Here is a 13,529-nt window from a genome sequence, read left to right as displayed (position 1 = left end):
AACCAAGATGTCATAATCCATCCACAATGGTTTGATGTATGGTGCTATATATCGTTTTCGCCCCATTTGTCAATGGTGAAGAATCCCTTCATGGTCCATCTTCACACACCTTCAAAAAGGTGTGTTCAATTTGAAATTGCAAAAACAAGTCTACATACGGTACTAAAGAGATCACATTCAAGATATCTACATGAAGGTATGAGAGAGAAACAGCAAATTCTTGAAAACTAACTCTGACGTGTGCAGAGAGATAAAAGTCTGTATCCGCAATTATAACTCCTTGGCAAAGTAAATCGTTTTCCTGTATCTATGAAGATTCCACAAACAAATATTCCATGCCGGCTGGGATATTATCATAAGATGATGACACTGATGTAAATATGATGATATTAGATACAAGGGCGAAGCTGAACAAGAAATAGACCCCTAATGATGCCTCAAAGAGTCACTTTAGTTATTTGAGAACACCTCGAAAATGGTGATAATATGCATCCTCAGTCTGCAACTTAAACCAACATGTGAGCCTTTGGAAAACCATTATCTAAACAAGAATCTAAACCCTCGCCAGGACGTGTTTGCGTGGTGTATTTTGTGTGGTGTTTATTAGCTGCTGTGTTTGTGTGGTTTAGTGATGAAGTAGCTTTATGTAAAATCCAATATGGCTGCAGGGACACATAACCCATGATGTCATCAATTTAAAATTCTCTTGTACAATTTTTGTGTAGATCATGTTCAATAAGTTTCAAACTGATCGGATAAAGTGTTCTACTCATCAAATTATGACATCATAATGAAGGCACTGATGACATAATCATGAATATATGTTGTTCCCCATGGGGAGTACTTGACAATGAGCCATGTTTCAATTTCTTCCATGCAAAGGTTTCGGAGGTCTAGAGATGCAAAGTTTTTCGTTTTTTTCCAAGATGGTGCCCATACCACGTGACATATGGCATCATAATTATTTTAAAAATTCGAAAGGAGGTGCTCCTCTGGTGAAAATTAATGGCAATCGGACCAACGGTTACAGAGAAAAGCATGCGCACGTTCTGTGCGGACAAATAGACAGACAGACAGACTACTACAGACCTAAATGCAATACCCCCTCCTTTGGTGAGGGTAATAAAGCATTAACGTTATCCATAAAATCACTGTAGTTACCAAAAAGGTCACTAAAAATATTTTTATTTCGTTGCATGCTTCTTCAAAATGATGTTTTTCTATGAATCGTGGACTCCGTGGACCCATGCAGCCCACTAAGCCGGATTGAGTCTGCCTGGAAACCCTGCCGACTGTATCGACAGTTAGCAATATTTAGTGTGGCGTTGTTGATTATCCTGGTGGTGTGCCAAGTGTGTTTTTTCACCTTGACATCGAGGGGGTTGGTCACTCCACGCAGAAAACACATCAGCCACCCGCTGGCAGATGATGCTTTTGGAACCCAGGAGTACGTAGCCATCATCACAAAGAAACTGCACTGTTGCTCCGAGCCTGCAGTGGAGGCAAAAAGACAGTGCTCGTGGATCTTTCAAACATCTTTACATATACCACGCAGTAATCTCGAAAATAAAGTTAAGATTGAAAATGGGTCTGCAGAGATGACTCATTCTAAGAAGTGCGCACATAATAATATACAATCTAGAAAGCATCTGAAAATGCAAAGCTCATCCGCATCCATTTGTATTCAGACGTCTTATTCTTCTTCATCCGTATGCCAAAATAATGAAAACAGTTAAGAAAAAAATACAAAATGAAAATTGATGATTTATGCAGCCTTGACCTTTGAACTTTAGATCTAAACACAAAAACAACCGACTCCTACCTTTTGATAAGTGAACCAATTCAGTTACCCGATATGAAAATTCTTTCAATTTCAGGTCAATTGGGGTGAAAAATTGTGATTTTACTCAACCTTGACGTTTTTTTTATCTAAAAAACAATCGGATTGCAGCTTTTGATTGTTGAACGAATTCAGGGAACCAATGTGCAAATGCTTTAAATTTCAGGTCAATTGGGTAAAAATTTAAGATTTAACGCAACTTGACCTGTGACATTTTGATAAAAAACAAAAAAACAATCGGCTTGTAGCTTTTGATTGTTGAACCAATTCAGTGACCTAATATAAAAATTCTTTAAATTTCAGGTCAATTGGATGAAAATTGACGATTTTATGTGATGCTGACCTTTGACCTTTTGACTTTTTCACCAAATTATTAATTTTCCTTCACCATATTCTCATGATAAAGCTTTGATGAAAATTTGATGATAAAACTCAAATGGTAAATTGAAATTTCAGGTCAATTGAATGGAAATTTATGATTTTAGGTGATGCTGACCTTTAACCTTTTGACCTTTAAACAAAATTATTAATTTGTCTTCTCCATATTATCATAATAAAGATTTGTTGAAAAATTAATTAACAAAACTCAAATGGCAAATTTAAATTTCAGGTCAATTGAATGGAAATTTATGATTTTAGGTGATGCTGACCTTTAACCTTTTGACCTTTAAACAAAATTATTAATTTGTCTTCTCCGTATTATCATAATAAAGCTTTGTTGAAAAATTAATAAACGAAACAAATGGTAAATTTAAATTTCGGTCAATTGGATGGAAATTGATGATTTTAGGTGATGCTGACCTTTAACCTTTTGACCTTTTGACAAAATTATTAATTTGTCTTCTCCATATTATCATAATAAAGATTTGTTGAAAAATTAATTAACAAAACTCAAATGGCAAATTTAAATTTCAGTTCAATTGAATGGAAATTTATGATTTTAGGTGATGCTGACCTTTAACCTTTTGACCTTTAAACAAAATTATTAATTTGTCTTCTCCGTATTATCATAATAAAGCTTTGTTGAAAAATTAATAAACGAAACAAATGGTAAATTTAAATTTCAGGTCAATTGGATGGAAATTGATGATTTTAGGTGATGCTGACCTTTAACCTTTTGACCTTTTGACAAAATTATTAATTTGTCTTCTCCGTATTATCATAATAAAGCTTTGTTGAAAAATTAGTAAACAAAACAAATGGTAAATTCAAATTTCAGTTCAATTGGATGGAAATTGATGATTTTATATGACGCTGACCTTGGACCTTTTGACTTTTTCACCAAATTATTAATTCTCCTCCATATTCCATGATAAAGCTTTGATGAAAATTTGATGACAAAACTCAAATGGTAAATTAAAATTTCAGGTCAATTGGATGGAAAATGATGATTTTAGGTGACGCTGACCTTGGACCTTTTGACTTTTTCACAAAATTATTAATTTTCCTTCTCCGTATTATCATGATTAAGGTTTGGTGAAAAATTGATGACAATAGCTCAAATGGTAAAAAGTTAAAGCACAGACACAGACAGACAGACAGACAGACAGACAGAGACAGACAGACAAAAGTGATTACAAACCCGACACTCCTGCTGGGCAGGAGGCAGGCTACTAAAATGCCGACACAGTGATGAACACTGAGCTCCTTTTCTCCCAAAGTCTCAGAAACAATCACAACAAAAGAAAGAAGCAAACAATCACACTCCAACTGGAATCCACATGAGCTTGCGAGACGGATGACTCCTTTGAGAACTGCAGGAGTAAAGCTGTTATAATGACAGATCGTTTGAGGCATGAAATAAACGAATTTTCCAAAGAAAATAACTTTGCATACCCAGATAAAACCGAAATCAGGAGCAAATTAACCCAACACAAAATGATTGCCTCAACAATGATGTTCATCTCATGAACCACCAATAATTAATAATTGCTACATGATGGACTGCTTTTATAAAATGGGGTCTTGAGAAAAATATTTGTTGGAGATGTGAAGCTACAATGTCACCCTGAACCAGCACTTCCAGGGGAAATTACTAATCAGGATTTGCATTTTGCACATAATACAAGATAGTTTACCTTATTGTAATCCTTACTATAATTCATGAACTGGTGCGTGTTTGTTTGTCATGCTTCTCCTCCTACAGTTCTGGGCTGATTACATCCAGATTTACTTTATTGGATCGCCATGACGCCAATTATTGTATAGGGGTGTTTTTTTATATTTGCCCATGATCTTGGGGCAAGGGGAGGGGATGCAAATTATAATCTATGTAAATGTGTATCGTGTAGCGCCACCTCTAGGTGGGAGAGAGTATTACAAGTACTACTCTTTACAGTACAGTATTCCTGTCCCCACGTTTCCCAGTGCAGTGAATTGTTTTGAATTATAAGCAGTGGACATGTTTTTGCTTCATGCAAGTAACCTGGGTTATTTGTTTTATTTTTGGGAACGATTGAGGCAGCAGTCAGTATACCGCCCAAATAAAGGTATGTGTCAGAAGAATGTTGTGCATGCTTGGAACAAGGTCACCCGGAGGGCGGGAACTCAGCTAGTAAGTTATAAAGTGCAGTACTCACCCCAAGTACAGGGTATGTACAACATTACACTGTAATACCTCTCTGAGATACACAAGATCTTCCTAAAGCACCCGGTAATAAGCCTTCTCCATATCAATTAAGTCATTGACTATGTATACAAAAAAATACATAATCCGAAGTATTTCTACATCTCTTGTCTCAAAACATAAAGGTGGTCGTGCTTCTTTTGGGCATGAATCTAAATTCATACATTTTTCCAATTTCTCTCAATCTCTGATCCATGCAGTTAAAATTGCATTCTTGAATATCCCTCTTTCCTTTAAATATTGGAAGCAGATTATTTGCCTCCATGCCCTTGAAATTTCCTCCTTTATCATAACACAATTGAATGGTTAATTCAGGACCTGGACCCCATACTCATGAGGCAGGTCCATTCTTCTGCTGGTATCTCATCAGGTTCCACTGCTTTGCCATTTTTCATTCCTTTCAATGCTGCAATGATCTATTCCAGATTGATGCGAGTTATCATTCCTTGATTTACAACTACCTATTGTGTCCTTTTTTATTGAGTTTTGTTTATTCATAAGCCAGTTTAAGTGGTATATTACAACACGCTGTCAGTGGTACATTACAAAACGATGTTTTTCTTCCTATTTAAAAGGCTTTTTAAAATTTCCTCTTCAACTCATTCCACTTCAAAAAAAAAATTCAATCTCTTACAATTCTTCCTCACTACATGTTCTAAACTCACTTTCATTCCACCCCTCCTCTATCGTTCTTAAATGGATCTCTGACTTGAAAATCACAATAAACCCAATTTGTTAAAAATGTTCGTCTTTCATTAATCATCCACCACATAAACTCCCCCCTCGCCCCTCCCCTCCAAATCTCCCCCCTTGCCCCTCCCCTCCTAAACGTCCCCCCTTGCCCCTCCCCTCCTAAACTCCCCCCTCCCCTTCAAAACTCCCCCCCAACCCCTCCCCTTCAAATCTCCACCCCCCCCCCCCTACCATCCCTCTCCAATTCTCCCCCCTTCGCCTCCTCCTCAAAGCTGCCTCCTCCCCACTTCGTCTCCCTTCTATCTCATACCTCCACCTCCCCCAACCTTCGACTTTCCTCTGCCCCCCCCCCTACCCCCTCAAACAACCCCTCACTGTGCCTCACCCCATCACCATCAAACCTTTCATCCTCCGAATCCTTCCCTTTCTTGTAACTCTTCTGTAATCTCTGACACACGATCAACTGCTCTCCCTACCTCCCCCTCTCATCCTTCATCTGACCCTACCCCTCCCCTGTCCTGCACCCGATGCTCCCCCTTTCTCTTCATTAACGGTATGGACCTCAAACATCCGGGGCCTTCGCTCAAACCTGATTGATCTCTCCATTCAGGTTTCTTCTGACAATCCAGATTGGATCTGCTGCACAGAAACTTTCCTCCTTCAAGATGTCTCTGATTCCTTAATATCTCTTCCAGGTTACTCCCTCCTCCGGTATGATAGACCTGAGCCTCGTCCTGTTGGTGGGGTTGCTATCTTTATCAAAAACTCTCTTCCTCACTCTCCTTGCACTGCCCTCTCTCCACCTCACCCCCAGGAGTACCTCTGGCTACAGCTTCCTCTCTGCTCCCACCTTTTGTTCATATGTGTTCTGTACCATCCTCCAAACAGTGATGACTCCATTTACATTTCGCTGGCTGACAACATGGACCAACTTCTATCCATTCATCCCAACTCTCTCTTCCTCATATGTGGCGACTTCAACTGTAATCATGCAGGCTGGCTGGATGTAGGTTCCTCTCTCACCAGTCATGGCACCTCAGCAAAGGACTTCTGTGACTCATTGGGACTGACATAATCTGTCAATTTCCCGACCAGGATCTCATTCGATGGAGTATCTTCTCTTCTTGACTTGGTTATGCCAAACTTCCCTGCAAATGTCTGCTGCTCTTCTTCTGCTCCAATCGGGTCTTCTGATCATGTGCTTGTTAAAGTGAACATCTCTCTAGCCATTTTCAGAGAGCCTCCTCAGCGTCGACGAGTCTGGCATTTCACTCAGGCCGACTGGCACGGTCTTCAAGCAGCCATCAATCATCTGGAATGGTAACCCATCTCTACTGCCTCTGACATCAATTCTTCCTGGGAATTCTTCCAAAGCAAACTGCTCTCTCTTATGCACAGATTTATCCCATCTCGTCTTCAGTTGTCTTACCCTTCCTCCCGGCCATGTACACTGAATCTTTTGGTGAAGCAGTTGCACTGAAACAACTTGCCTTTGCCTCTTGGAAGGCTAATCCAACTGAAGGCAATCTCAGTTTTTTCCACCAAGCTTGGAACAAGTATGTGTCGACCCTCAGGAGTGCCAGCAAGCACTATCTCTCCACACTCAAGAATGAACTCTCAAACCTGTCTCCTTCCTCCAAATCCTGGTGGCGTCTGGTCAAATCCGTTCCTGGTGTTTGTTCCCCCTTCATCCCCTCCCTTACCTCAAATGGCTACACAGTTGACACCGCACGTGACAAAGCCGAATGCCTCAACTCTGTGTATGCCTCAAAATCTTGGGTCCCAAACCCATCTCTCTCTGTTCCCACCTTACCCAGTCGAACCCAACTGCTCCTGGACTCTGTGTCCTTCTCTCCTGACAAGGTGGAGAAGTTTTTGTCAAACCTCGACTCTGATTCTGCAACTGGACCAGACGGCATCACTCATGGGTCCTAAAATGCTGCTCTGCCGCTCTATCTCACCCTCTCTCTGTTCTGTTCACCCTCTCTGTTGGTCAAGTTCATCTGCCAGCATCTTGGAAATCAGCAAACATTACCACTTTACACAAAAAAGGTGCAAAAACAGATCCTTGCAACTACAGACCAATCAGCTTGCTCCCAATTATCAGCAAAGTCATGGAATCCATCATTGCTTCGGATATCAAATCCTTCCTCTTTTCCAATGGCTTTATCTCCGATCATCAATTTGGATTCAGACCAGGTCTTTCTACTCTGGACATGCTGCTTCTGCTGTCTCAAGAATGGATGGAGGTCCTCAATGCCAAACAGGAAATCACAGCTGTCTCCCTCGACATATCACGTGCCTTCGATACGGTCTGGCACCCAGCTCTGCTCACCAAACTCTCCTCCCATGGTATCCATGGAAATATCCACGCATGGCTTGTGGACTTCCTCTCTGGTCGTAGTCAACGTGTGGCCCTGAATGGATTTCACTCATCTCCCCTTCCTGTTCAGGCTAGAGTTCCCCAAGGCAGTGTTCTGGGCCCTGTGCTTTTTCTGGTCTTCATCAATGATCTCTCCAACTCTCTGGAAAGTCCTCTCTATCTCTTTGCTGATGACTCCAGTCTCTGCCGCTTCATTGCTCATCCCTCAGATCGGCAGTCTGCAGCCTCCTCACTCTCTGCAGACCTGGACAAAATCACAGACTGGTCAAACAAGTGGAACATGTCTTTCAATCCTGTCAAATCTCACACTCTTACTATGTCTCTCCGAAAAGACCGACTGGACAACCCTCCCATCTACTTTCTCAACAATCCTCTCGAAGAAGTTCTGTCGCTCAAGCTTTTGGGTCTCACTATCTGCCATGATCTTTCTCGGGAAAACCACGTTTACAAGCTGGCCTCCAAAGCCAGTCTCCGACTGGGCATCCTCCGTCGTGCGAAGTCCTTCCTTGGCACACCTGAGCTCTTCACCACACACAAGGCTTTCATCTGCAACTCAATGGAATACTGTTCTCCCCTCTGGGCCGGTGATCCTGCCTCACACCTAGCTCGGCTTCACGCTGTTGAAACCAAAGCTTTCAGAATCATTGGAATCTCCCGCGATGAAGCTACCTCCGAGGGCCTTTCACTCACTCACCGCAGGCAGGTTGGTGGTCTTTCTGTCTTCTGCCGACTCCTCTCCGCCCTTGCTCCCCCAGCTCTCTCTGTGCTCTGTCCCCCAAATGTTCCTACAGGTCGCACAAGATCTGCCAGCAACCCTCTTATAGTTAAACTGCCAAAATCTAGGCTCTCTGCTCACCTTCACTCTTTCATTCCTCTTTTCTCCCACCTCTGGAACAAACTCCCCCATTCCCTTCAATCCCACTCCTCCCTCCAGGTCTTTAAAACAGATGTTCACCACCATCCCTTATATTCCCCCATCCAAAACCTTGATCTTTTCTACCCCTGCTAATTCACCCCATATACACTTTTTTTTGAAATTCCAACTTCTTTCCTGGAAGTCCTTGCGGTGTCCATATGTTTTATACCTCTTCCACCTCCCCACCAGCCCTCTCCCTCCCACAGATCTCTCGATGTCCCTGCTCTCAAATGTTGTGTTTGTGTCCTTCCCCCTCTCTCCCCATCTTGTCTACCGCTCCCCTTATTATATGTTTTATGTGTCGGTTTGACTTTTTGTGTGATTAATGTTAGCTCTTTCACGAGCCTCGATCTTGTATACAAAAAAAAAAAAAAGTATTGGTCTTACCTCACTTTGATTTCATCCTCTTTCATTCGAGTAATGCAATTTGCTTCCTTAATGGTACGGACATTTCAGACATCTTTTGTTGACCTATCCCTAGCAGCTGCTCCACTGACGATGTATTTTTGTCCATCTTTGGTGTGAAGATGTTGATATATTTCTTCCACGGTGAAGAACCTTTATCAAATAATCACTTTCTTTACATTCCTTTTTGCATTTTTTAAAATCTTATTCAAGCCCTGACTGTTTCCACTTCTTGAACAGTACCATATTTTCTTTAATTGTATTTTCTGTGTTTTCACTCAACCAAGTTTCCTTTCCAGCCTCCCCACTCCATGGTGATCAACTTCTACACACTTCTTCACTGGTTTTCCTGATCAGATCTACCACCAAGTCCCACCGGACTTCCTCCACGTCTGTCATAACATCTTCGATTTATCTTAGCTGTTTCTCCAACTGTTCTCTAAATTTCTCCTTCACTCCTGGATTATTGAGCTTCCAGCACTTGAGGTTCTGTCTCCCTCTTGGCTTCTGCTGTGCTATTTTATTTACCATCAGCTCTGCCATCAACACTCTGTGTTAGGTGGTCAGTGTCTTACTTGGGAAGACTTTGCAATTCTTTGCTTCATCTTCATTTGAAGACTTCATATTATTACTTAACCATGATGTAGTCCAATGGTGTTTCTCTACCACCACTATTGTAAATTATAAGATGTCGTGTTTGTTTTTTTCCTTGATATGATTAATCTTTTATACTTGTATAGCTTCTGTAGGATGGTGGTTCCACATGTGCAAGCTTTTGCGTGATGGTGGATCAGGTGGTGGGAGTCAGGTGGTGGGATCGGCAGCATGTGACATCAAAGCTGAGCGTATTTAAGGGATTGCAGAAGCGAACATACAGTGGAGTGGGGATAGAGTGGAGGGAGAACACCCAATGTGGGAGATCACAGCGCCAGGGGGCTCAGAGAAGTACAAGCCAGTTGGAGCCTCAGTACGAGCGAGTGCGAGGCCCAGTTTTAGCAGCCAGGATGAGCTGTACGACCACTGAACCAACCGGTGTACTATCACACAGAGCGTCATCATCCCTCAATGGAAGCTGCCTACCTCTATTTCACCATCTCTGTCTTTTACTTTGTTTTGTGTTCCTTGGATGAGTATAGTGTTTCATTAATGTAAGATAGGCGATGAGTCCATGTTGTGTCTAGATACGAGGTTCCGCCAACTCTCATCTTTGCCTCCCTTTGCTTAAAAAATTGCATTGACGTTTGGTTTGCTGTGTCCCCATCATTGTTGCCATTTACTATATCCATTTTTTTTTTATATCATCGTCGCTTTGTTTTTTAGCCGTAGATTTGCCGTCCAGAATAACAAAATGATTATAGAGAAGAACGCGGTCCATAACATTGGTGTGCAGACCCAATTGATTAACAACTGAATTGCGCAACTTGTGGCGCATGTGTGTGACCGCCTCCGTGATCAGGAATTTTGGGAGTTTATCTCCAGCAATCTTGGCTCCCTTGTTAGGAAGACCATTACAATATACACAATGTATGATTAGGATGTAGAAATCAGTTGAGATTGGTGGATGATACTCCATGCAAAAAAAACAAATGTGTCATCACGCTAAGTAAAGAAGTTTTTTAAAAAACAAACATCTAGGTTCATGGAAGAGTGAGGTGACAGAGGGTAAAAAAAAAGAAGCAATTCACTCACTGAATGTGGCAGCAGAATTGGACAAAGCAATCTTGGGAAAGGAGGATGAAGAAAAGTGGATGGAGATAGAAAAGATCAGGATGGGGGAACTGGAGTGGGGGTAGGGGGAGAGTGTTCACAAAATAGTAGAACGTCACCTGCTTGAATTCTTAAAGGGAAGAGTTGGGGTGAAAAAACTTCAGGAAACAGTTCCAGAAATGACAAAAAAGATGAATAAAGGAGTTTAGGTGTGCAGTTTGCCTGCTTACTGCGCAGGGCGGGATTGAGGGAGCAGAGGGAGCAATAATGTGGGAGAAGACGTGGGGGGGAAAAAACAGAGAGACCACCGACCTGCTATACCTTGTGAATGCAACAGCTTTTGTGCATTTGCTTCACCGTGGGAGATTCCAGTAATGGTAAGAGCTTAAGAGTCTGCAAAATCGAGGAGACAGCTGTGATGCTGAAGAGCCAAAATGGGAGAGCACAACTCCATTGAGCTACAGATAAAGGCTTTATAGGCTTTGACTTGTTATTATTTTTAAAGGAATAACTTGGAGTGATGAAGGATGCCCATTCTGCAAGTAAAGGCTGATTGGTGAGGCCGATCATTTCAAGACACTGATCCTCTTTCAGTGGCTCGCTATGGAAAAAGATGAATACGACATGGTCACAAAATGAGACTTGTCAGCAATATTTATAGGTGCACTTTGGAATGTTTCCTCAAAAGAAGAGACACATCAGCATGAAGTGCCTTAAAGGCGGTGCATATTCTCAACATACTCCGCTGAGAAGAGGATATCAAATGAAACTAGAATGGCACTCAGTAGAGAGCACACCTCCGCCTGGTTGGCCATATCACTCGATGGTGAAGATCACTTAAAAAATTATACTAGCTGGATCCGGATCCAGATATTCACAAAAATTGAATCGATTCTTCGTTGTCACACACACAGTCCAACAAGTTTCGTCCAAATCCATCCAAAGCTTTTTGAGATATCCTGCTATGTATAGTTTTTGGCCCTATCTCTCAATGGTGAAGAATCACTTTTAAAAATTCTAGTAGCCGGATCCGAATCCGGATCTTCCCCAAAATCTAATCATTTCGTCCTTGTGACATATGCTACATCTCTGCCAAATTTCGTCCGAATCCGTCCACAACATTTTGAGGTATATTTGTTCACAAACGGACAGACAAACAGACAGACAGAGTGGGGAAAATATAACCTCCATCCACCTTTGGTGGTGGAGGTTAATATTGAAATGGACATTGATCCACAAATGGTGTGATAAGAAAAGCTGGAGATGTGTGCTCAGTATTGAAATCCAATTATGAATTGCTCAGAAACAATCAACGAGAGCTTATTTAACAAGGAATAGAAGAGTATTCAATACACATGGACAGAAGCTAAGCAAAGGATGCATCTTCCTTGATCATGGCTACAACAGAGAAACGATTCAGAAACAGTAGCAATTATCAAAAATAAAACCATATATTGGTAACATACGCATACAGTACTTGACAAATGACATGTGACTACTTTGGAGGTTTTGTTGATTTATTTTATCACAAAATGAGGATGTCTGTAAGGCATTGTTTTATCCTGCAAAACAGGATGACGTGAGAATGGAGCTGCTGGAAACATCTTGTGATGCACCCTGAGCAAATTACAAACCCGTCAATAATGACATCCAATGATGTCGCATTGGAATTGATGTCTCAAAAGGTCAATAATGTGCGTAAGCACCATTAGAACGAATGACTGCTGCAACACTCCTTCTCAACTCCTGAAGAAACTGCCGGAGAGAATCCAGAGGGAGTTGTTGCCATTCCTGGTGTGAATCAGCCTGGAATTGTGCCAGCGGCTGTACAGGAGAGTCCATTTTCTTACATGTATATCTAAGAATGCCCTGAATGTGCTGTATTGGATTTAAAATAGGACACCTTGATGGTCAAGGCAATGTTGTGATGGCATCCTTTTGCAATAAGTTAGCTGCATGAGAATGGTGGGGTCTGGCATTGTCATCCATGGATACAGGTTTTGTGAGAAGTGGATGGTTGTCAGAATTGATAACAACACAATCCAAATTTTTGGCTATGAGGTTAGCCTCTTCAGTGATAAGGTCAAGTTTACAATCGTAACAGGTAACCCCATAACATAACGGATCCACCACCAATATGGATGGACTCCATAATGTTCGTGGGTGCATAGCTTGTGTCAAGTTGCTGCCAATCCCGAGTTCTGCAATCAGTTGTGTGCAGGAGAAACTGGCACTCATCAGAATGATCATCGTACAGATGTGAGATTTCAGTGTTGACATGCCTGGCACCATGCCAAGTGGGCTGCTTCTCATTCTGGGAGTGAGAAAAAGGTGTTTTCTCAGTCTTCTGGCTTTGTAACCTGCAGCATGAAGTCGGTTCCGAATAGTTCTTGTGGATAACCTCCGAGAGAGATTCCAATCGTGGCGCAACGCTGTGCATGTGGCAAAAGGAATACATCTGATAAGGTTGATGAGAGCTGCATCTTCTCTCCAAGTTTACCCTGGGTTGTCCAGATGAAGGCCTGTCTTGATGTTTGCGGCCAAACCTGTTAACAGTCTGAAGGAAGCCAAGTTTACATCCATTTTCACTTTAGGACATCCAAGCATTATTCATCCCAATAATTTGGCATCTTTCGCCTTCACCAAGTCTTCTACGGGCCATAGTAACGCAATCCACCAATGGAAGTACACAACAGTACCGTTACCTTCTCCAAACGTTGACAGGGTGAAAGTGGTTTTTTTCAAGTTGCTGAACATGCAGGGTGTGCAAAATTGCCTTGGCTTACTGACGAATGGATCATACATCTTGCGCCTGGAGGGCTAGATTATTTTATTTGTGCTTGAAGGACAAATGTCCCACTGTCAGTTCTACCTTGCACTTTGAAGACAAATTCCAAAAGGCACGATATGAATACAATAATAATAATTATTATTATTGAAGAATTTGATTCAATATTTT

General features: G+C 41.6%; 1 protein-coding gene across 1 annotated transcript in view; it reads right to left on the bottom strand.

Annotated features, from left to right (window-relative positions):
• Positions 1 to 13,529, bottom strand: part of LOC137422386 (CUB and sushi domain-containing protein 3) — a 1,172,941-nt gene that overhangs the window by 692,685 nt on the left and 466,727 nt on the right. Inside the window, 15 exon segments of the mRNA XM_078772588.1 lie at positions 1,367 to 1,491; positions 3,423 to 3,666; positions 4,798 to 4,882; positions 9,197 to 9,255; positions 9,439 to 9,534; positions 9,739 to 9,872; positions 9,971 to 10,112; positions 10,196 to 10,355; positions 10,493 to 10,551; positions 10,690 to 10,799; positions 10,887 to 11,171; positions 11,766 to 11,868; positions 12,277 to 12,394; positions 12,566 to 12,771; positions 12,860 to 13,116. Of these exon segments, the coding sequence (XP_078628714.1) occupies positions 1,367 to 1,491; positions 3,423 to 3,666; positions 4,798 to 4,882; positions 9,197 to 9,255; positions 9,439 to 9,534; positions 9,739 to 9,872; positions 9,971 to 10,112; positions 10,196 to 10,355; positions 10,493 to 10,551; positions 10,690 to 10,799; positions 10,887 to 11,171; positions 11,766 to 11,868; positions 12,277 to 12,394; positions 12,566 to 12,771; positions 12,860 to 13,116 (2,183 nt within the window).

The sequence above is a fragment of the Myxine glutinosa genome, chromosome 2 (genome assembly GCF_964187855.1).
Source record: "Myxine glutinosa chromosome 2, kmMyxGlut1.1, whole genome shotgun sequence".
Classification (NCBI taxonomy): Eukaryota; Metazoa; Chordata; class Myxini; order Myxiniformes; family Myxinidae; genus Myxine; species Myxine glutinosa.
The sequence above is the reverse complement of the archived record's forward strand: the minus strand, read 5'-3'. Positions and strand labels throughout refer to the sequence as shown.